Raw genomic sequence first — 22,982 nt, 5'->3', positions numbered from 1 at the left:
GAGAGAGAGAGAGATAAAGATTCTTATTTACAGATGATGTACATGAGATGTTATTCAACAAACTGAATGTGATATCCATTTTAGGGGGGGTATTCTGCTTTTACAGCCCCTATCATGATGGAACAAAAAATTTTATTCACTTTTACATAAAATCTGGCCTTAGGATTCTGGCTGTCCACATAAAGTGTGTATACATGCACAATCTCCACTCCCTATGGAGTATTCCTGCAATGAGCATACAAGTGCTCAGCCTAACAACAATGATGTACTCGCATCCTACCAGGTACCCTTCAACTCCTGGGGCCCGTTGCAGAAAGAGTTCCAATCAATCGTAACTCTAAGAATCATGCGTAACTCTAAGAATCATGCGTAACTCTAAAAATCAGGCGCAACTTGATTTTCAACCAATCAACAGCGCGCATTTGGGACTTGCGATTGATTTTCTGACTTGCGTTTAAACGCAACTCTTTCTGCAACAGGCCCCTGGGTAGAGAGTGGCAAAGTGCAGACCGATGCCTTAACTGAAGTTGGAGTCCAACCCGCAACTCTTTGATAACGCAGCAGAGAATCAGAACCACTATGCCACAACACTCGTTTTTCATAACATGGTAATGGAGATTCAAAGTAAATATACATGTAGCACTATCTTCATTTATTTTGAAATGCCACAACACAACCAAAATATGTTTATCTTCAGAGGTAATGCAGGCATGAACTTTGTATCCAGCAGTCTTGATTGCTTCCTGACACAAAGGTGCTTCCAGACTCATCCTATCAAAAAAATACATGTAACCCAACCTATCACAAAAAAATACATGTATCTTAGAGTTTGCCAGTGGGAAAGCAAAGTACTTGTAAGATCCCTTTAAATTGTAAAGTAGGTATTTTTCAAAATTCTCAAAATTACAGGAGTTATCGCAGGGACTTATCCAAAGACACAGAAATATCAGAATTTTTTGTGAAGAAAATTACAAGACCTTTAGATGCAAGGCAAGACTTTGAGTCTTTTTGCCCGCTTAAATGCTTTTCACACTGCATTTTTTCTTAACCCCATACTCTTCCTTAGCCCGGACTATCCTTAACCCCTGACTATCCCACAGCTCATGAATATTGATGAATACCATACAGATCGTGATTAATGTGCAATTTCAACTTCTGTGATTGACTAATGCTTAGCCCCCTTTTCCTTTAATAGCCCAGTTTCGTTTCACACTGCATCTCTTAGCACCACAATTGTGCTCGCACCACAATAAGCCGGCTTACCCTGCTTTTTTGCAGGGCCAGATAGTACTGTACTATTTACAGTGCTAGCCCACTTTGCTAAAACGTAGTGCAAAAACGAAGTGGGCTGAGCTTAACCCTGGGAAATTGGTGGGGCTAAGGGGGGGGGGGGGTCCTTAGCCCCACAATTTCCCAGGGTTAAGGGAAAAAAGTACAATGTGAAAAATATATCATAAGCATGTACACTGTACACAGTAAAAGCGCTGTTTAAAAATTTATACAATGCTGTTTACTATCATTAACCTTACAGTAGTTGTTTACAGTTTAATCAACTATGCTTGAGAATCAAATATTAAGAATTAAATTTTGTTGTTAAAAAATGTTAAACACTTGTTTAAACAACTACAGCATGGTTCAAAGAGTAAACAATATTGTATACAAATATCAAAACATAATTTTTACTGTGTAGTAATTGATGCAAAATGTAACTTTTATCTTTTTTTTTATGTGAAAGTGAAATATATACTATTAGGTATTATGATGTATGAGCAATCCCCACATTTCCCACAAGTTACAGGTATTTTTAGGACAGGGTGGGTGTGAAGGCAACTCAAGTGCCAGACACATGTGTGCGAGAAAAGAAGGAAAATAACAATTAACTCTTACAATACAGGGACGTGAACACAAATAGACCACAACATTGTCAGCTTCCTTATATATATCATTTACCATGTCACCCAGCTCCTTGTTTTGAAAAATGATTTTAAAAACAATCGTTGGAAGCTGTGGTTTATGAATCAGTGGGTGAAGAATATCAGCAGTTTATCTGTTTTGCTCACTATTTCTAAACCAACCAAGTGCTTGCTTGTAGCAGGTCCATGCTTGTAGAAACTGATTGCCACCCCACCTGAACTATTCAAAGTCTATTAAATGTAATGTATCTTTATTATGGTAAATTTCAGGTCTCATGCTTTCATGGGTAACCAAAATAATAAACTGAACTTATTAATCATTCAAAGCTTTTATACTTTTGATTAGTGACAAATTTTTAGCACAATGAAGAAATAAGCCAACCAGAACAAGAACAATTCAGTACTAGTATTTTAAAAGCTGGAAATCAATATTTTGGTGACCATATAAGTATTTTTATAGAAATTGCAAAAGGACAACATAAACATGTATAAGTTTTAACTGAAAATTTAGAAATCAGTATTTGCATGCAACCATCAGTATTCTTCTCATTATTCAGCATTAAATACTAAAACCACTTCTTGGCAGCTCAGACTACTAATCTAAGTTTAATAATTGTTACTAGACACATTTTCAGAAGATCACTTCTCAATGAATTCAATACCTCTTCTAGTTTTCGTTGCTTTCCTCCCGTATCGTTTTCCAATCTTTCTATCTTCCTCATGAGTTTGTTGACCTGATACTCTTGTTCCTGTTCCAACGTTCTCTCCAGCTGAAGCTTTTCATGTCTCAACTGAATGCAAAAAGACAAAAACAAAGAACATTCTGAAAACATGCTAAAAACCTTTAAAATACTAAAAACTTTTAAAATAATCAAAACATATAATAGACATACTGTACTACATGTGTAAGTTGCTAACAGTAACACATACTAAAGTCACATTAAAAAGCATACCAAAATATACCTTAAAATTATGAATAAAATGATATGAATTCTTTTCCATATTTTTCATAAAAACAAGTTGTCATTTTTCATCCCTACAAATTGCAGAAAATTTCTTTTGTCCATTTTCAACCGGCTAACATATCCTTGGGAAAGGTCATTTCTAAGAAAGATATAATCCAGCTTTATAAAATCTCATTTGGTCTAATTTGAGCCAAAAATACACAAGGTTGTTTATGCATGCATCCATCATATCAACAGCTTTGAATGTTCAAACAAACAAAAGACCCTTGTTTATAAAATCATTAATGGATTTTCCAATCTAATTACATTGTATCGTGCTTCTCATATTTGCTTGTTACAATCATTTGTTCTGGAGTTGCTCCATACACAAAACACAATGATAAACCCAAGTAAATAATTTACATGTGTACCGTACAGACTTTTTGTCATAACTACATGTGCATGTTGATAATTCGAATCGAAAAAACAAACGCCATGGCAACCTATTGACTGTCTTTTGTAAAATCAGGTCATACTGCTCTGATTTAAAGCAAGCGAGGGCCTCAAGATATTTTTCATTAAAAATGCATTTCTTGAAGTATGTCTTTGTTTATCTCAAGAGTACATCATGCTTCCGCTTCCTCTGCGCTTCTTCTTGCCTTGATCTAGGTCACGATGTGAGGGATCAAATAGAAATATATCCTTTTCACATTAAAGATGAATGTTAACTTGACATGCGTCATTCAAAAGACATCATTTGAATGATGACATTAAAAAAAAACATCTGAGCATACGTATGGTCTGTAATACAGCAGTTGCGAAATCAGAGAATTTGCAGAAAATTTTACATATGCATGTACACATATTTGGAGGAAAAAAAAATCAAATAATAAAACCTTTCATTGTTAACGTCCAAAGGCAGATCATTGTTTCTAAACAGTAGTCAGGAAACAAAGTTGAATGTTTATTTCTACTTTCTAATAAATATGTTTCATTCACATATGACTAGTCACCACTACTAGTCACCACTCTAGTCACTACTGGTGAGTGACTAAGGTACCGTTCTCACTACCTTTCTAAAAATAGTTTCCTAGATACTAGTTTAACGTGTACATGTAGTGAGAACGGTCGAAGCGATCTTCCAAACCGATTCAAAATAACCACCTCACGATGTAGTTTTCAAGATCGCTTTGCCTCATTTAACTGGTTTGAAAACCACTTTCGTGTGATCAAATGGGAGCGCTAGCAAAGCGATCTTCCAAACTGGTTTCCTGAATCGGTTTTCAGTAAACTAGTTTTAGAAAGCGTAATGAGAACGGTGTCTTATTTCCCTTTATAGTGTGATTATGTAGCCCCCTTCTTCACCGGCTACCTCACGATCACACTCATTCTGATCACGTCGTTATTAAAGTAGAACAGTCTATTCGGACACTCTTACAATGCAAAGGCAATACCTGTATGTATCCTTATTTTGCTATGCCCAGAATAATTCATGATGGCAAACCCACATAATCCTCAAAAACAGCCAACACCATTCCCAACTCACTTTTGGCTTCCGCTCCAATTTCACCATATATTCAATTTATGTTTATACTGATACATGATTATAAACATGCTTTGCTCCATCTACATGAGTTGAATATGAAAGAAAATTGGTTACATGAGGCCTGTACTCCCTCAAGGAGTGAATATGAATAATGGATTTTGTTACATACATATCTTTATGTCTCTCTCTTTTACTCAACATTTGAAAAGTGTATGGTTTTGTCTTATCATGCAACTTTTGCATATCACAGATTAATTTATTTTATATTATATCGAGCTTGTCTACAATGACACTTTTAATTATGGGACAGGTGTGACTGCTCCATTTTGATAATTCAAAAGTTTGATTTCTTTTATCTATAAAATCATACATGATAACCATAAGAGATTAGAGCTGATGTAAGATTGGATATAAAAAGGCTGCCTCTTCATTTTTCATTTTTATTTCTTTTATTTCCTCTTTTGTTTTGTTTAATGATACAATATTTTGTAAATGTTTTGATTGCTTGTGATTGTTTGTCATTTGTTTTGATTTGTTCAATACAAAAAATATAAAAAAGTCACCAATCCCAATACCCATAATCTATTTTTACTATCATGTGTCTCTGATCAATTTAATTATCTCATTAATTAATGTTGTGTTGATATTTTTTGTTCTCAAGTGCTGTTTTCTGTATTGGGGGCACCTAGTCTCACAAGCATAACCTTCTTGAGGTGCCACCCATTTTATAACCTTTGTACATTTTATATCATAACATCTGAAATAAATAAATGAATTTAAATTAAATTGAATCATACACACGCAAATAAAGAAAGAGTTCAGATTCAAGTTAAGTACAAGAAATTTTGTCCTCTTCAGCGGCATACTGAATGCTTTCGGCCAATGTACGACAAAGAAGTTGAAGTAATTTGCACAAATTGCTTTTTTTTCAACCAATCCTTTGTTTTTGCCCTCAGGTGATACAAAGGAAGACAAGTAACAAAATGAATTAATAATTTCAATCAGATTGTCTGTTTGCACAGTCCAGTACGGAAAACAACCAGTCGCATATATCCTCAGGACAACATCTTCAAAGTTGGTTCACACTGCTAATATCACATACATGTTGGCCTACATGTACAGTAACAAGTAAACCCAAGTAATCCCTCATCATCACCCCCCCCCCCCCTTCCCTGAATCTAGAGAGCAATACATGGCAATGCATATTGGCCTACCGGTCAGACAACATAAAAATGAAATAATTTTTAAAAGCTTTTATCAAGATGCAGTGAATCTTCACAATCAGATGGATCACAACCTGAGCAAGATGAACATCTTCAAACTGAAAGATGAAATGTAAAGAGCACTTCTTCCGAGCTCGTTTTAGATATCTATAATGTAGTCAATTAGCTATATAGCCCTAGTCTACAAGCACAGACCCTGACTGAAACTTTAATCAACAAGTGTGTCTCCACACAAAGGCTAACACATAGCGAGAGGATCTTCAGTACGCAAGGCATGAGTAGGCTGCACATTCAGACCCTTAACTCGAGTGAAGGGTTTGCACGGCAGACTAGTATACATGTACATAACCCCAAGGTTACAGTTACAAGTCATATTGTATCAAAACAATTCAAAGAAATGTGTTTTGGAAACAATGCTCATGTATGAAAGCCTAGAGATATTCAGACTAGCACAATTAATTGGAGCATATTAACCATGCGTACACGTGAACATTTGAAAGTATAAAATGCACACTCTCCCTGATATAAATGCAGAGGAAACTTTTGCCAAGAGAAGATAGAGCCACAGGAATACATTTTTTATTCTGTCTTTATTGGTATGAACAGAGGCGAGGTATTCTGACCTTGCGATCAAAATGGAGCCCAAGCCCGGCAGGTGAACATCTGCCAATTCACACTTGGTCAGTACGCAGCAACCCTGGGAAAACAGTAGGAAATTAGGGAGGAGAAGAGGGACCCCTGGGCATCGCAGTTTCTTTGAGATTTTCCAGACTCGAGGAAACAATCAAAATATTGATTAACATCTTATGCAAGGGTAGCTACTGCAGCCTATCTACATGTAAGCTTAAACTCTCCCCAGAGCTTTCTATCAAGGGACATGGGCATTTTGATAGGAATGATTCTAATACTTAAAATGCTAACTGTTTATATTACTGACAATAATGAAGATGGTGATGATGATCATGATAGTGACGATTATCTGTGCTGGAATAGTATCACGGGCCTATTCTCAACACCTATCAACCCCTCGAGCCATCCACATTGTCCCTTCTATGTTTCTACATTGACTGTCAGCTTCACAATCTATCCACCATGTTTGTATTATTGGAAAATCAACCTTCTGTCTTGAACATCAGATAGACAATTGGACCGGGTGAGGCAAATGAACCTCGGCACGATCCTCTCATTACAGCCCACAGGTCATCTGTCTTCTAAGAAGACCTTATCAATAGATATTACATCTTGGATCGGTGGGCAAAGGCTTTCCTCTGGTCACAATGATCATCACTCCTGGGACTCCATGAACTGTACCATTTGTCTGGAGACACAACGACCGACCGCAATGTCTTTAATATGTATTCTTGTTCAGAATTAATGCTGTTTGTGATCAGGAAGGATATCATTCCCTTTGGGTGATGACATTTGAAATAGAGCATGATCTATGTACATGTATGTGCATGTATTAATAGAATTGTGCTCACTTGCAATTTTATACACTAAAGGAAAATAAATTATGTTTCTATTGCCACTGACATAATGTAAGTTATGTACAAGTTGCTATTTTAAAGATAAATGCCAGTTGTGGTAATGATCTCAAAATAAGTTTTAATAGAATCCAACTACCCAAGTGTATGGATGTATTAAAAAAAAATGTGCCAAATGACTTAGAAAAATAACCACCATCAGACAAGTATCCAACAATGGCGTGCTCCAAGCAGACAGCTCGCAAAACTACCGGAGGTATTAAAGGCTCCCCGAAAGCAGTTTAAGAATAATTGCTGAGAAATGAGCAAAATAAGCACAGAATTCCATTAAATGTCAGGTATTTCTCCAAGTTGTATTATTGAATGCACTGTCCCACTCCCACATCCATGCCTTTTGCATTTAGTGATCATCAGAATTAGAGGTTTTCAATAAAAGGACAAGTCCAACCTGACAAAAACTTGATTTTATTTAATAAAAAGAGAAAAATCCAACAAGCACAACACTGAAAATTTCATCAAAATCGGATGTAAGATAAAAAAGTTATGACATTTTAAAGTTTCGCGTTATTTCACAAACAGTCATATGAACATCCTGCTCGGTATGCAAATGAGGAGACTGATGATGTAATCCACTCACTATTTCTTTTGTATTTTATTATACGATATATGAAATATTCTAATTTCTTCCTCATTGTCAAGTGAAACAGTGATTAATTCTTCCCTGAACATGTGGAATTAGCATTGTTTAATACTATATGGTTCAGTCAAGTCGGTCCCTATGGTCAAATCTGTAAAAAAAATGAAATATTTGTATCATTCAAACAATAAAAACAAAATAGCGAGTGATGGACATCATTGACTGACTCATTTGCATGTCACTGAGTTGTGCATACCACTACTTTGTGAACCGAAACTTTAAAATGCCATGACTTTCTTATTTTACATCCAATATTGATGAAATTTGCAGTGTCACGCTAGTTTGATTTTTCTCTACTTATTCACATGAATATTTTGCTGGGGTAGACCTGACCTTTAAGATATTATTATTTCAGAAAGATAATATGGTGGCCATCAACCTTGATTTCAAATAGACTTTCTCATGAAATAATTGTTTGCTGCAACCACTTTCTTTTACCTTGAAGATCCATACTTGAATATTTCAGTCTTTTATTGTACATTGAACTAAAATTCTGAAAGAATAAACTCTTGTGCTCATTTGATATGGCTTTCAATACATTTTGCTGAAGGAAAACCTTGTAACTTCCCTTATCACTACCATGCTTTTGTTTCACCCTTTCTACTATGCTTTTCTCACTGCACTTTTTTCCTTAAACCCAGGAAATTGGTGGGGCTAAGGGGGGGGTCTTAGCCCCACCAATTTCCCGGGGTTAAGCTTAGCCCACTTCATTTTCACACTACGTTTTAGCAAAGTGGGCTAGCATGGTAAATAGTACGGTACTATCTGGCCCTGCAAAAAAGCAGGGTTAGCCGGCTTATTGTGGTGCTAGCACCACAATTGCGGTGCTAAGAGATGCAGTGTGAAAACCAAACAGGGCTGGGGCTAAGCATTAGCCAATCACAGAAGTCGAATTGCACATTAATCACGCTCTGTATGGTAAAATCATCAATATTCATGAGCTGAGGGGTAGTCTGGGGTTAAGGCATTAACCCCCGGCTGAGCAGATAGTATGGGGTTAAGAAAGACAGTGCGAATCAAAAAAAAGATAGTATGGGGTTAAGGATAGTATGGGGTAAAGGAAATGCAATGTGAAAAGCATATATTTTACACATGTAATATTGTCTTTGATAATTGTCAAATTTGTTTTATTCGTGAAAGCAAATTGTCTGCACTTTCGATTTGTAGTAAGGTTTATACATGTAGTCCCATGGCATACATGTACACACAAGACCCACATGGACATGAACTTTGATGAACTCCCTGGATCGAGTATACTTAATACTGACATGGGAGTCGCGATTACACAAGGATTAAAGACACTCTGAAAATAATTCCAAGAGAGTTCAAGCCAAGTGCAACCGTGTCTCGTCTCCATTCGATCTTTACAGTTTATACTAGGCCTATACACTCATTTCACCATTGACACCAACTCCTGCACAGAGTCTTCACGATCGATCCCATCAATCACAACTATGGAAGGCCAACAAGGTCAACATCTATTATTCATGTTATTTTATGTATATTTAATTTATACACCCGATGTTTTCTTTAAAATTCAGTGTGCTTCCTTTTGTTTACAAAGGACTATGTGCAAATTTCCTATGACAAAATTATGACATTGATGGATTTCCATATAGTTGAGGTTGATCAGGTCGTTCATAAATCTTTGTACAGTCAGGGTCAAAGGCTCTGTAATACAAAGGTTTGCGATTAATTGCCAAATTCTAACGACCAATTAAGATCATTGCTACACGTGCATTTAGTTTAAATTTCCGAACACAGATTAGCACCAAGCAGGATTTATCAATTTTCTTGCTTGAATTTCATGTCGGTCCATAAATTTTACGATCCCAGTGCACGGGTGCAGCCATTTAGTTCTATTTGCGACATCTAGTTTAAACCATACTCTGCACAAGTGCAGCTTTTCTGCGGTGGACGGACTATTAAAGACAAGTCACAAACAAGTGAAACGACCTTGTCAAGCCCCTGCAAAATGATCACAACATCACTGGACGATAAATATCCTTTTCTTGATCAGTTCGGTGCGAAAGCACCTTCTAATGACGATAATATTGTGAAGTCTTCCTGGCTTGCAAAAACAACCATCGTTACATATACATGGAGGTAATTAGCAATTATCCATGTAAAGGATTCACACCTGGAATGCAGTCTGTTCAAGCTATTACAGTCTAGACACAACAGCACCATGGAATCTTATTCTACTACCAGGAGCCCGTTTCATAAAGGAGTTACAACTGTTGTAACTTTGCCATTATGGCAACTACCATGGTAACAGGGCTCAGCAGCCAATCAAAATCAAGGTGGCATAATGGCAAAGTTACAGCAGTTTAAAGTCCTTAATGAAACAGGGCCCCAGGACTAGGATTATGGAGGATCAAAACAAAATTCTTCTTCCAATCTTCTTTGACAACAGCAAGATGAGAACCAGCAAGGAAAAAGGGCACCAGATACCCTGCAAGCTGATCAAGAGCTCTGTAATATCTAAAAAAAAAAAGGTCAATAAAAATATAGGCCTATATACAGTAGGCAGGACTACCATCCATTTCACAGGTGAAACCAGCAAAAAAAAATTAAATACTTGAAGTTGAGGGGTTATTATTGTGATTTGCCTCCAAATTGTGAAAAATAGACACCATTAATTGCCATTGGCTTCAATACTGTTCAGACCCGGGGGGGGGGGGGGGGGGGGGCCACTTCCATTCACGAGTGGATACCATGCGCGACCATGGGGTCTCGAAAAGCACCCTAAAGACGTAATTTCCATATTCTGAAAATGCACCCCTTAACAAGTATTGGCGTGTGAAACCCTACCCTTAACAAGTATTGGAAACAAAACGATATACTCTTGGCAAATATTCCCAGAAATGAACCCCTAAACAAGTACAGGAATGTTTTATTGTTACGGGTCCTTCGGTCGTCGGCTTTACCTTATTTGGTTTAGTACGACCCCACCTTCTACACCTCGCGCAAATAGGACTCTAAACACGTAGTATTATTGGGGCAAAAGGACATCCTTTATAAAACATTTTAATTTTGTTTTATCATCCCCGCAAATTCGACCCTAAACACGTAATTTTCCTAGCGAAATAGATACCCTTTTTTCCTTATTTTTGTGTTTTTGACACCCTTATCACGTTACGTACGTAACGTGCCCTATCGTGAAAAGGACATCCTTTTTACGTGTTTTTTTGGTCGCGCATGGTATCCACTCGTCAATGTAAGTGGCCCCCCGGGTGTTCAAAGTATCTTCTGGAAAGAACAAAGTACATGTAGTATATATGTAAGAAACCTTCTGTTGGTCATGCAACATGTACATTTACATGAAGGTAAATTGAAAGCGTCCTCTGTATTGTTGTTTTGGGTTTTAGACATGCACCAATCATCAATATTTAGCCCTACATTGGAACTTACTTGTACTTCTCTCCAGACCACTTTTAGGGTCTGTGCTTATAGACTAGCCATCGTCTGTCTACAATTACATGTAAGTACCAAATATGGCCAAGATATTACCGTTTAGAAGCCATTTGAACTAAAAATCTGAGTCTGAAAACAGCAAACTACACAATTAATTATGAAGGCCTATACAGTGCGTCCCACAAAAAACCAAAACAAGATTTATCGATGATTTATCATAACTTAATCACAAATAAAATAGACAAATGACCTACTGTTGTAAAGCTTAGAATCTCCTCTTTCATCTGAAATAACTTAGATTATTTCTCATTCACGCATGAGTGAGCAAAAATAATTTGAAGAGGGGATACCAAAAAGTCATTTGGTGGGCTGTATCTGGGTTTAAAAAACCCCACATTTTCAAAAAGTTCAATATCTGCTCTTTAATTGATACCTCAATTACAGAAAATGGTCAAGAAATAACAAAGTTCTGGTTATTTGAAATAAGGCTTGAATTTCAATAATTTCATAAAATCAAGAGGTTCTACAGGTTAGCGTTCAAACTCACTTGACACTCAGTTTTGTTGACGATCAGCCATGAATTCAGTCTTTTGTTAACCATGCGACCATTTTTTGTGATTAAGGTACATCAAATAAAAGAGCAGATATTGAACTTTTAAGGCATGTGATTTTCTTTTTAAACTTCAGATACCCCCGCCAAATGAGTTTTTGGTATCCTTTCTTCAAATTGTTTTTGCTCACCCATGCGTGAATGGGGAATAATCTAAGTAATATCAGCTGAAAGAAGAGATTCTAAGCTTTACATTGGTAGGTCAAATGTCTAGTGTATTTTTGATTAAGTTATGATAATTCATCGCTTAATCTCGGTTTTGTTTTTTCTGGGACGCACTGTATAATTCAGAAGATAATTCATATCAGGACAATAGAATAGACTACATGTATGCTATGCAATACAGTACTTGCTGAGTGGGCTACTTTTGCCCCTGTTGGACCTCAAAGTAGTTATAAAAATGATAGCTCTTTAATATCTATATGATGGATTATTCTTGGAAGCAGTACTCCTTGATGCGAGGAACACCCGGTCACTGACATCCCCTCTGTAGCTCCATGGAACAACCCCCATCCTGCCCCTTACAATGTAAAATGAATATGGGTAAGTACATGTACATGGTGGCATTTTCAACATCCCATTGGCTCAATATAGTAACTGTAGGCCTATCAAGTAAACAGGAAAATGTAGGCCATACATTGTAGTACATGTGAAAGTTACATAAATATGGAACATGCATACAAGATTCTATCTGGGGCCATCTAGCAAATTTATTTCAATCAATAAATAGAAGATATCAAAATTAGCAAAAAACATTAAAAATTTCAGCAAAAACAGACATAAAGGTAATTGATATCATTTTCAATACCAATAATTTATTCTAAAACAAAGTAATGTCGTCATGGCCAATTGATCTGCTGTGCAAACCCTTCACTAGAGTTCAGGGTCTGAATGTGCAGCCTAATCATTATGTGTACCAAAGGCCCTCTCGCTCACATCAAGTTTTGTATGCGTTAGTCTTTGCGTGGATATCAAGACCTTGATTGAGACTTTGTTGATCAAAGTTTCAATCAGGGTCTGGGCCTGCAGACTATTGGCCAATAGCCAATGATCTCACACACTCACTACTTGTTACAAGAAATTTCAAATGCTTTCAATTTTTATTATTAAACAGAATATCAGGCTGATATGAAAGCTCTCCAATCTTTCACAAATTATAATGATAAAGTCTTTATAAATGAACAAATTCTGATAAAGGAATTAAAGTATGATTGATAAAAACGTGCGGCTGGGAAAGAGTGCTGAATCTGACTACTAAAGTGAACTTTGACATTTCACATACAACCATACAGTATAATGATAACAGTGAGAAAAATGCAAAATATAAAGTACTGTTCGTACAAAAGCAATTTGTAGTGAAATTATTGAACCTAAACCAACACCAAGTTTCATTATGTACATACATGTATGGTAGTGACAATATTGATCTGTATTTGTGGTAAATATTCCATGTTTACATACAGCCCTGGAAATTACACTGTGCATGCATGTTTTTTACATTAAATTTTCCCTTTGGCTTTGACCATAAAAAAAGAAACAATATGCAATCATGTGTTTCAGACTACACATTGATCCGTATAACGAGAGGTGACAGTTGGCTCCTATCCGGCTATTTTTCTGTTCAATGTCATCCAACAAGCCGTGTGGCAAATCATATAGAAAGTTCCCCTGGGCCAAATTATCATAATTCATAATCATCTAGGAATTACAATAATACCTCCTGCCCTCTGCCAAAGCATGTATACAACAATTTGTATGAAAAATTCTGGCAATATCTTTTCTACTTCTAATGAAGTATAAAATTATATAGAAAATTGTATACAACTGTACATTTCTAGATCAAGGTGTTTTGTATTGCTTTTGGGTTCTCCTTCTCTTTTTTGTATCTAACATCGCAGCATTTTATTTTACATTTTGCTCTTTTGCATAAAATTCATTCAAATGGAAGTCCACCACTGCATGGCATTTTGATATCGTTTATCATTAATATGATTGGGCGATTTCAGTAACAATAAATCTGACAGAATGGGCTGAATGCTTGTCATGTTTGGGTCAGTGCCCTTGAATTCTCTACCAATGGTGATTGAATATAAATAAGGATTTTAAAACCATTATCTTATGATTTCATTGCCAGATTGAATTGAAAATTCTCTCCCAGCTCAAACTAAAAAGGTACACGGGTACGACTCTGCTGGGCAGACCGAAACAGGTTCAATGCACAGATACCGCAATTACAGCACTAGATCGGGCTATCTTATCAAGGAGAATGAGGTCTGCCTGTATCAGAACAGGAGCTTGTTGCAAGAAGAGTTTATTTTAAATGTAAACTCCCTAAATAAGTACTAGTGCGCCTTTGATCGGTTGAAAGTCAAATTGTGTTTCATTTTTGGATTTACATTTGATCTCAAGTTCTCAACTCCCTCTCTTTCTCTGCAACGAGGCCTCTAGCGATGCAGTCCGAAGCAAAAATTGCAAGCATGATGATAGAGACTCAAACACAAAGGGTGGATGGTCACTGGTGAATGTTCACTAATTTTTAATGTAATTTTTTCCCCATCAGTCTAATATCATATTTCAAGCCCACCCACTGTACTGTTTGACCCAGGATGTAAAGGTCAACTTGGAGTGTAGACCCAGACAATTCATATCATACATGTATGGCCCTTAGCTTTGGAGAATCCCAATAACAATCTCTGCTGCATTCAATTGAATTACAATGTAGTATTCCGCAGTATGGAGATTCCAAACTGACATTTTGTGCTTCATGCTTGCATTTTGAAAGATATTGGTCTTTATGATGGACAAAAAATTGATTAGACACAAACATGATTTGAAATAAATGTCTCTGAAAAAAAAACATGTTATTGTTACAGGGTCAAATACTGTTTGTAGTTTGGATTGAACACAGCCTATCTCCGTCTGAGCCTGTTATTCCAATTGATACAGAGTGTATTGTTTCATTCCTGGGTTATAATATCAGCATCGTGGTTGCCAATAATACATGGTAACATCTGTTGACACTGTCAACTGACCTCATTATCCAACAATTATATGTAGAGGCATATGAAACATAGGTAATAGGTTAATGGCCTGTCATACAATCCAAAGATATTGGTTGTACAGGTATATGTTCACCAGATGTAAATACATGAAGTCAACTAAAAGTATATTAGCAGGGTCAATCCACGTCAAATCAACCAATTTTCAGACAATTTGTCACCCGACCCCCTTCGTTTTTCTTTAAACTCGCAACAAATGTTCCCCCAAGTGTCTGACGGAAAAATCTGAAATATTTTGCCCCAAGGTCAAACGGTTGCTAAGGGAGGCCCTATCTTAGCAACCAATGCGTGGCCAAACAACCAAGTTTTAAAAAAATTTGCTATTTTTGATCGACTGCTGCAACCAAGTTTGATGAGGTAGAGTGCTTATTTTCTGGAAATTGGAAGAACTTTTTAGTCTTAACATGCACAGTATATTATGGCACGGATCTGACCAGCCGTTATTGCGCACGAGGTCGCCGAAAATGGTGTTAAGCATCCAAGTCAGTGATTTCGGGTGCATGTTTGGAAGCTCATAACTTCCAAATTCAATTAGCTTCTAGCCCAATATCATGCATATTTGAAGACTATCACTTGCTCAACAGACCTACAAAAAATTGGCCCAAACGTGCACGTCGATTTCTTGTAGGGCGCCCTCAAAGTTGGATTTTTTCTAAAAGTTGCCAAGTTCAAGGTCACAGATCACCCCTCGTCCCATCGAGGAACAACACCAATTTCTGTATACTGATAGACAATTACCTATATTTTCATTGGATACTTAAAATTGTTTGTGACCGAAATGTTTAATAGCTCGTTTACGCATTCGAAAATGGTCGTAAACACCCCAAGACCAATGCAAAACGATACATACAGGTTTATCAGCACAGTTGACATTGCAATAAATCAGAAATGAAAACCCAACAAACACTGGTATTGACTGTAATGGTAGTCTGTAATTAGTACTAAAAGGATATGCATCACAAATAGTTTGACTTATTGGCAATGACCTTGAAAAATACAGCTGAAAATCATTATAAACAATAAATCAGGTCAATTTTCCATGATGATAGGGCACTAAACTGTATTTACACGTACTTTCACTTGTGTGTCATTTCAAAACAAATGATGATTTCAAGCTGATAATTGCAAATCCTGTTCCTTTCAGGTTGTATTTTAATATCCAAATAATACATAAAGTCACATCTTTATCTTTTGACCTTGACATTGATCTAAAAATAGCTGAAAATGCCTTAAAATTAGCATATTCACAACACCTGTGAGTTTTACAACACATTTCAGAATTGATTTTCTCACAGACTAAAAGTCTGATCATGTTGATATTTGCAGTACTTACTGATAGTCCATAATGAGTACTTGGATGATCTTTTATTAATTCATTCTTTTTCACACCACAATGACCTTGAAAAAATGGCTGAAATTCACCAAAAATCTTTAATCCGCCAATATCCCACCATTAAAGGTTGTTTACACCGACTTTCACTTATGTGTCATTTCAACACAAATGATGATTTTAGGCTGATAATTGCAAATCTTGTTCCTTTTAGGTTGTATTTTAATATCTAAATGATACATAAAGTCACATCTTTATCTTTTGACCTTGACATTGATCTAAAAATAGCTGTATATGCCTTAAAATTAGCATATTTACAACACCCGTGAGTTTTACAACACATTTCAGAATTGATTTTCTCGCAGACTAAAAGCCTGATCATGCTGATAATGCAGTATTGGTAGTCCATAATGAGTACTTGGATGATCTAATATTAATTAATTTTTTTTACAACACAATGACCTTGAAAAGATGGCTGAAATTCACCCAAAATCTTTAATCTGCCAATATCCCACCATTAAAGGTTGTTTACACCGACTTTCACTTATGTGTCATTTCAACACAAATGATGATTTCAAGCTGATAATTGCAAATCTTATTCCTTTGAGGTTGTATTTTTAATATCCAAATAATACATAAAGTCATATCAGTCACAGGCTTTTAGTCTGTGAGAAAATCAATTCTGAAATGTGTTGTAAAACTCACGGGTTTGTGAATATGCTAATTTTAAGGCATTTTCAGCTATTTTTAGATCAATGTCAAGGTCAAAAGATAAAGATGTGACTTTATGTATCATTTGGATATTAAAATACAACCTAAAAGGAACAAGATTTGCAATTATCAGCCTAAAATCATCATTTGTGTTGAAATGACACATAAGTGAAAGTCGGTGTAAACAACCTTTAATGGTGGGATATTGGCAGATTAAAGATTTTGGGTGAATTTCAGCCATCTTTTCAAGGTCATTGTGTTGTAAAAAAAATTAATTAATATTAGATCATCCAAGTACTCATTATGGACTACCAATACTGCATTATCAGCATGATCAGGCTTTTAGTCTGCGAGAAAATCAATTCTGAAATGTGTTGTAAAACTCACGGGTGTTGTGAATATGCTAATTTTAAGGCATACAGCTATTTTTAGATCAATGTCAAGGTCAAAAGATAAAGATGTGACTTTATGTATCATTTGGATATTAAAATACAACCTAAAAGGAACAAGATTTGCAATTATCAGCCTAAAATCATCATTTGTGTTGAAATGACACATAAGTGAAAGTCGGTGTAAACAACCTTTAATGGTGGGATATTGGCAGATTAAAGATTTTGGGTGAATTTCAGCCATTTTTTCAAGGTCATTGTGGTGTGAAAAAGAATGAATTAATAAAAGATCATCCAAGTATGCATTATGGACTATCAGTACTGCAAATATCAACATGATCAGGCTTTTAGTCTGTGAGAAAATCAATTCTGAAATGTGTTGTAAAACTCACAGGTGTTGTGAATATGCTAATTTTAAGGCATTTTCAGCTATTTTTAGATCAATGTCAAGGTCAAAAGATAAAGATGTGACTTTATGTATTATTTGGATATTAAAATACAACCTGAAAGGAACAGGATTAGCAATCATCAGCTTAAAATCATCATTTGTTTTGAAATGACACACAAGTGAAAGTACGTGTAAATACAGTTTAGTGCCCTATAATCACGGAAAATTGACCTGATTTATTGTTTATAATGATTTTCAGCTGTATTTTTCAAGGTCATTGCCAATAAGTCAAACTATTTGTGATGCATATCCTTTTAGTACTTATTACAGCCTACCATTACAGACAATACCAGTGTTTGTTGGCTTTTCATTTCTGATTTATTGCAATGTGAAGTGTGCTGATAAACCTGTATGTATCGTTTTGCATTGGTTTTGGAGTGTTTACGACCATTTTCAAATGCGTAAACGAGCTATTAAACATTTCGGTCATTAAAAATTTTAAGTATCCCATGAAAATATAGGTAATTGTTTATCAGTATACAGAAATTGGTGTTGTTCCTCGATGGGACGAGGGGTGATCCGTGACCTTGAACTTGGCAACTTTTAGAAAAAATCCAACTTTGAGGGCGCCCTACAAGAAATCGACATGCACGTTTGGGCCAATTTTTTGTAGGTCTGTTGAGCAAGTGATAGTCTTCAAATATGCATGATATTGGGCTAGAAGCTAATTGAATTTGGAAGTTATGAGCTTCCAAACATGCACCCGAAATCACTGACTTGGATGCTTAACACCATTTTCGGCGACCTCGTGCGCAAAAACGGCTGGTCAGATCCGTGCCATAATATACTGTGCATGTTAAGACTAAAAAGTTCTTCCAATTTCCAGAAAATAAGCACTCTACCTCATCAAACTTGGTTGCAGCAGTCGATCAAAAATAGCAAATTTTTTTAAAACTTGGTTGTTTGGCCACGCATTGGTTGCTAAGATACGGCCTCCCTTAGCAACCGTTTGACCTTGGGGCAAAATATTTCAGATTTTTCCGTCAGACACTTGGGGGAACATTTGTTGCGAGTTTAAAGAAAAACGAAGGGGGTCGGGTGACAAGCATTTGTTGATTTGACATGGATTGACCCAGCAGCATTAAATAGGCTGTCCAAGAACACTGTAGTCTATTCCCTTTATAACTATTTTCACAATTTGTGAATTATGGTTACGGTAATTCATCCATGAGTTGTTAATTTATCATAGGAAATAGGAATACCGGTACCACTGACTGAGATTTGTGATTGCTTTTTTAGACAGAAGTAGTTTTATTCAAATCTTATAGAACATTCCTAGCCAAAGACAATTTTGTATTAAAGGGGAAGTTCACCCTGACGATAAAGACATAATTTGATAGAGAGTAGTGAAGTTTTCAAGATTAACTGCAAATGTACATGGATACGTAGGCTACTTTCTATAAAAAGTATTTTTAAAAAAAGTAGACTAGTATTATGATAATAATCAGTCTATACAGCAGCAATGAAAATAGAAAACTTTAAAAAAAAATTAAAGTTTTCTTAATACTCTGATGATTTGAATTGTTCAACAAACTTCAAGTCAAGTTGAAATGTACATTTCACCGACACCGAAAGCCAAATCTATGAAACAAATGTAGCACTTTAACAGTGAACTTGAAATTATACTTTAAAGTCTACACGCTGTAAATTCCATTCCAGGATATGACGCAGTAAAATTCATCATATTCAGAATTCAGAAGAGTATATATTCCTGCCTGATGCATTTCCAAGAAATTTCAACGGTGAAGAGTACCGCTAAATAAAAAAAAACACAGGAAAACATATTGACGATCCAGAAATCCCCTCCATACCCTATTTATTTGATGGGGTGCACTTTAAATATGCGCATTGACAATAAGTATCTGGTTCAAGAAACATTAATCTAACGATGCTGATAATAATTGCTTGAAACAAATGTCAGGGGAGTACATGTAGTATGCGAGTGTGGATGGCCAAAAGGTTAACAGGCAAGGGCCAGACAGGCATGTCAGGCTATGTTTTAGCATACAATGTAGGCAACATTTATGTTCAAGTTATGTTCAGAGCCTATTCTCTATCTTCATCCATATGATTACTATTCAGAGAGTCCGTTAATCTGGATAAATTCAAAGTTTCCAAGCAATTTTTCAAAAACTTATCGACTTGTGGGACAATGAACACCGAGCAAAATTTCATTTCAATTCCTTCTAGTCTGTGATGTCACAAAGTCAAAATTTTAAAAATTCATGACAGTCCCATTCTTTGACAGATTTTCATCAAAGCTTCACCAATGCTTCACCAAAGCTTTCATCAAAGCTTTCATCAAAGCTTCATATATTTCTCTATTTTTTCACCTGTAAATTATCGTCAGTGTGATCCACCCTCAACAGAAAGCTGATTTGAATAAAAAGAGAAAAATCCAACAAGCAGAACGCTGACAATTTCATCAAAATTGGATGAAAAATATTAAAGAAAGTTATGATATTTTAAAGTTTTGCTTAATTTCACAAAGCAGTTAGGCCTATATGCACAGATATCCTGGTCAGTATGCAAATGAGGAGACTGATGACGTCAATTCTTTTGTATTTTATTATCTAAAATATGAAATATTCTGATTTTCTCCTCATTGTCAAGTGACACAACAATTAACTCCTCCCTGAACATGTGGAATTGGCATTGTTTAATACTGTATGGTTCAGTAAAGTTGGTCCCTATTGTCAAATCTGTAAAAAATGAAATATTGTGTAATTCAAACAATAAAAATCAAAAAGATATCGTGAGTGAGTGACATTATTGACTGTCTCATTTGCATTTCACAGAATTGTGCATATCACTGTTTTGTGAAAAATAAGCAAAACTTTTCAATGTCATAACTTTCATATTTTACATGTACACCCGTTTAGATGAAACATTCAGCGTTATGCTATTTTGATTTTTCTTTATTTATTCAAATCAACTATTTTCTGGGGTGAACTTCACCTTTAAGTATTCAGGATGGTAGGGATGGTCTGCCTCCCAGACATTCCCCATGCCATCCTCATGGATGAGCAGCAATCATATAGACAGATCATTTACAGGTGTCTTCACATATATATCTGCAACTCTAGATCACTGTTTAAAAGACAACCAGGGGCAGGGGCCCTGTTGCAGAAATCTTGGACCTTTTATGCAGAAACAGTATGGCAAGTTCCCCCAACTCTGCGCAGTCCCCTTGTCTGCGCACACGCGTATCTGCGCGATTCTAGTAAAAGAAGATACGCAACGAGCACGAACTTTACACATGCAATAAATAGACATGTATTCATAAAAAAATCTGACTCAGAATGGTAGAAAAAAAATGATAGGGCATTTAATGTGACGGCCTCAAAATGCAGCATTTCTCATCAAAATCACTGAATCGTGGGCAAAGTGAATGAGTTTTTTTTTTCAACCTGAAAATGACTTCCCAAGGTTTTTCAAGAAAATCCTATATTTTCTTTCATTTTTTAATGAGAGATTTGGTACACTTACTCTTAATAATATAAGGAACATTATTAATTGAAAGATGTTGTGAAACAAGAAGAAATTCATGTTAAACCTTAACTCAAATTGTTAGGTCACAGACTTGGGGCCCACCATCATACATCTCAGAAATTCAAAGGCAACTCCTGGTTGAAGCTGTTTGTATAAAGTTAAGGGTGACTTTAAGAACGACTGTTGATCCTTTCTTCTGGTACTGATATGCACCATTCAATGTTCATTGGTGATAGTTTAGCATGTAAGAAAGGTTCTCCAGTCGTTCTAAAAATCGCTCTTAACTTACGTGTACGAACAGCTTTATGAAACATCCACCAGAATGCCTGTTTTTGATTGGGGGGGGGACAGAGGGTGAACATTTTCAATGAAATTAGATTTTGATGAAAGATTTTGACACAAAACAATGTTCTGCCAAATCTTTTCTTCAGAACAGAACATCCCTTTTATTCAACTCAACCCAACACAATGAATGCATAATTTGAAAGAATTTGGGTTTCTAAATACAAATAATTATTTCTCTCTCTTCCTACTACCGATCAAAGAATGTGTTATCATCATATTTTTTAAAGCAATAGTGATTCAACCACATGGATCAAATTAAGGTATTATTATTGTAAACAATGATGGCACTGGCAGGCGAGTGTGCTAATGTTTTGAGAAGGCGTGGACCCAATTTTAACACTGAAATACACATGACCATTACTCATTCCATCCAAGTTGAGTCATCAAAATTCTAGCACAATGAGTAAAAGGGTATTTCCCTTTCCTTGAACTTGTAGTAGGCGATCATAGCCTTGTTTCACAAAATCAATCAGTGTTCTACATAATATGTAGATCACTGATTGATTTTAGATTGAGTTATATTATAACTTGCTCTTGACCAATCCTATTTCACCATTTCAGTAGCTTATAATAAGAGTTGGTTCTTTTTTTCCACTAATAACAAGTTTTATTAAATTACTCACATCAAGAAAACTAGTGTATGCATTCCAGAAAGAACTCTACTTCATTTTATTGACAAGATGAAAGAATTCTTGTTTTAATTCTTGCATTGTGTAGGTCAAGTACGTGTTTTATTCAAAGAACCTTCTATCAATAAATTAGATCCTACACGTATTATTTATATAATCAAGCTTTATCAGGGTTTTGTTACCAGATTGCTTCAAATTTGAAATCATATTCATTCAAAAAGCTTGCTCAAATAAGATAATTTCAGAAGTATCAACAAATCCTCAATATATTCAGCATTTGAAACAACTTGCACCTATCCTCCCATATAATGAAGCGTAAAAGTGCGGTAAATAAAGTCTCTTTTTTGTAAAGAGAGAAAGGGGAAGGTTGATTGTATGAATAATAAATTTACCCCCAAGAGAGATGTCTTTTACACTTTAATGCACAGATCTACATGTAGTGAATAAAAAGAAATAATTTACTAGTATTAAAGCCACAGAGTGGATACAGAGTATCCATATTGTCTGCTTATCCATTGTAACCATGTAGATTATAAAAGAGAAGTCCACTAAAATTGAAGTTGGTTCCAACAAAAGCAAAAAACTACACTTACATGTACATGCAACGCAAGTTTTGTGAAAATTCATTCTTTAAGAAATCATAGATGAAAATAAACTTCCCAAGTAAGTCCAGATGATCAGATCTATTTCTATTCGTAATTTGTTGTATTTCTTCCCGGATGAATCAAAACATACATCAGTTTCC

At 35.7% G+C, this 22,982-nt stretch overlaps 1 protein-coding gene across 1 annotated transcript in view; it reads right to left on the bottom strand.

The window, feature by feature from the left end:
- LOC121431598 (coiled-coil domain-containing protein 6-like) overlaps positions 1–22,982 on the bottom strand; it is a 46,153-nt gene that overhangs the window by 11,416 nt on the left and 11,755 nt on the right. The window contains exon 3 of the mRNA XM_041629158.1: positions 2,576–2,704. Coding sequence (XP_041485092.1) covers positions 2,576–2,704 — 129 coding nt within the window. The remainder of the gene's footprint in view (positions 1–2,575; positions 2,705–22,982) is intronic.

The sequence above is a fragment of the Lytechinus variegatus genome, chromosome 18, assembly GCF_018143015.1.
Source record: "Lytechinus variegatus isolate NC3 chromosome 18, Lvar_3.0, whole genome shotgun sequence".
Taxonomy (NCBI): Eukaryota; Metazoa; Echinodermata; class Echinoidea; order Temnopleuroida; family Toxopneustidae; genus Lytechinus; species Lytechinus variegatus.
This window is presented reverse-complemented; position numbering and strand designations above follow the sequence as displayed.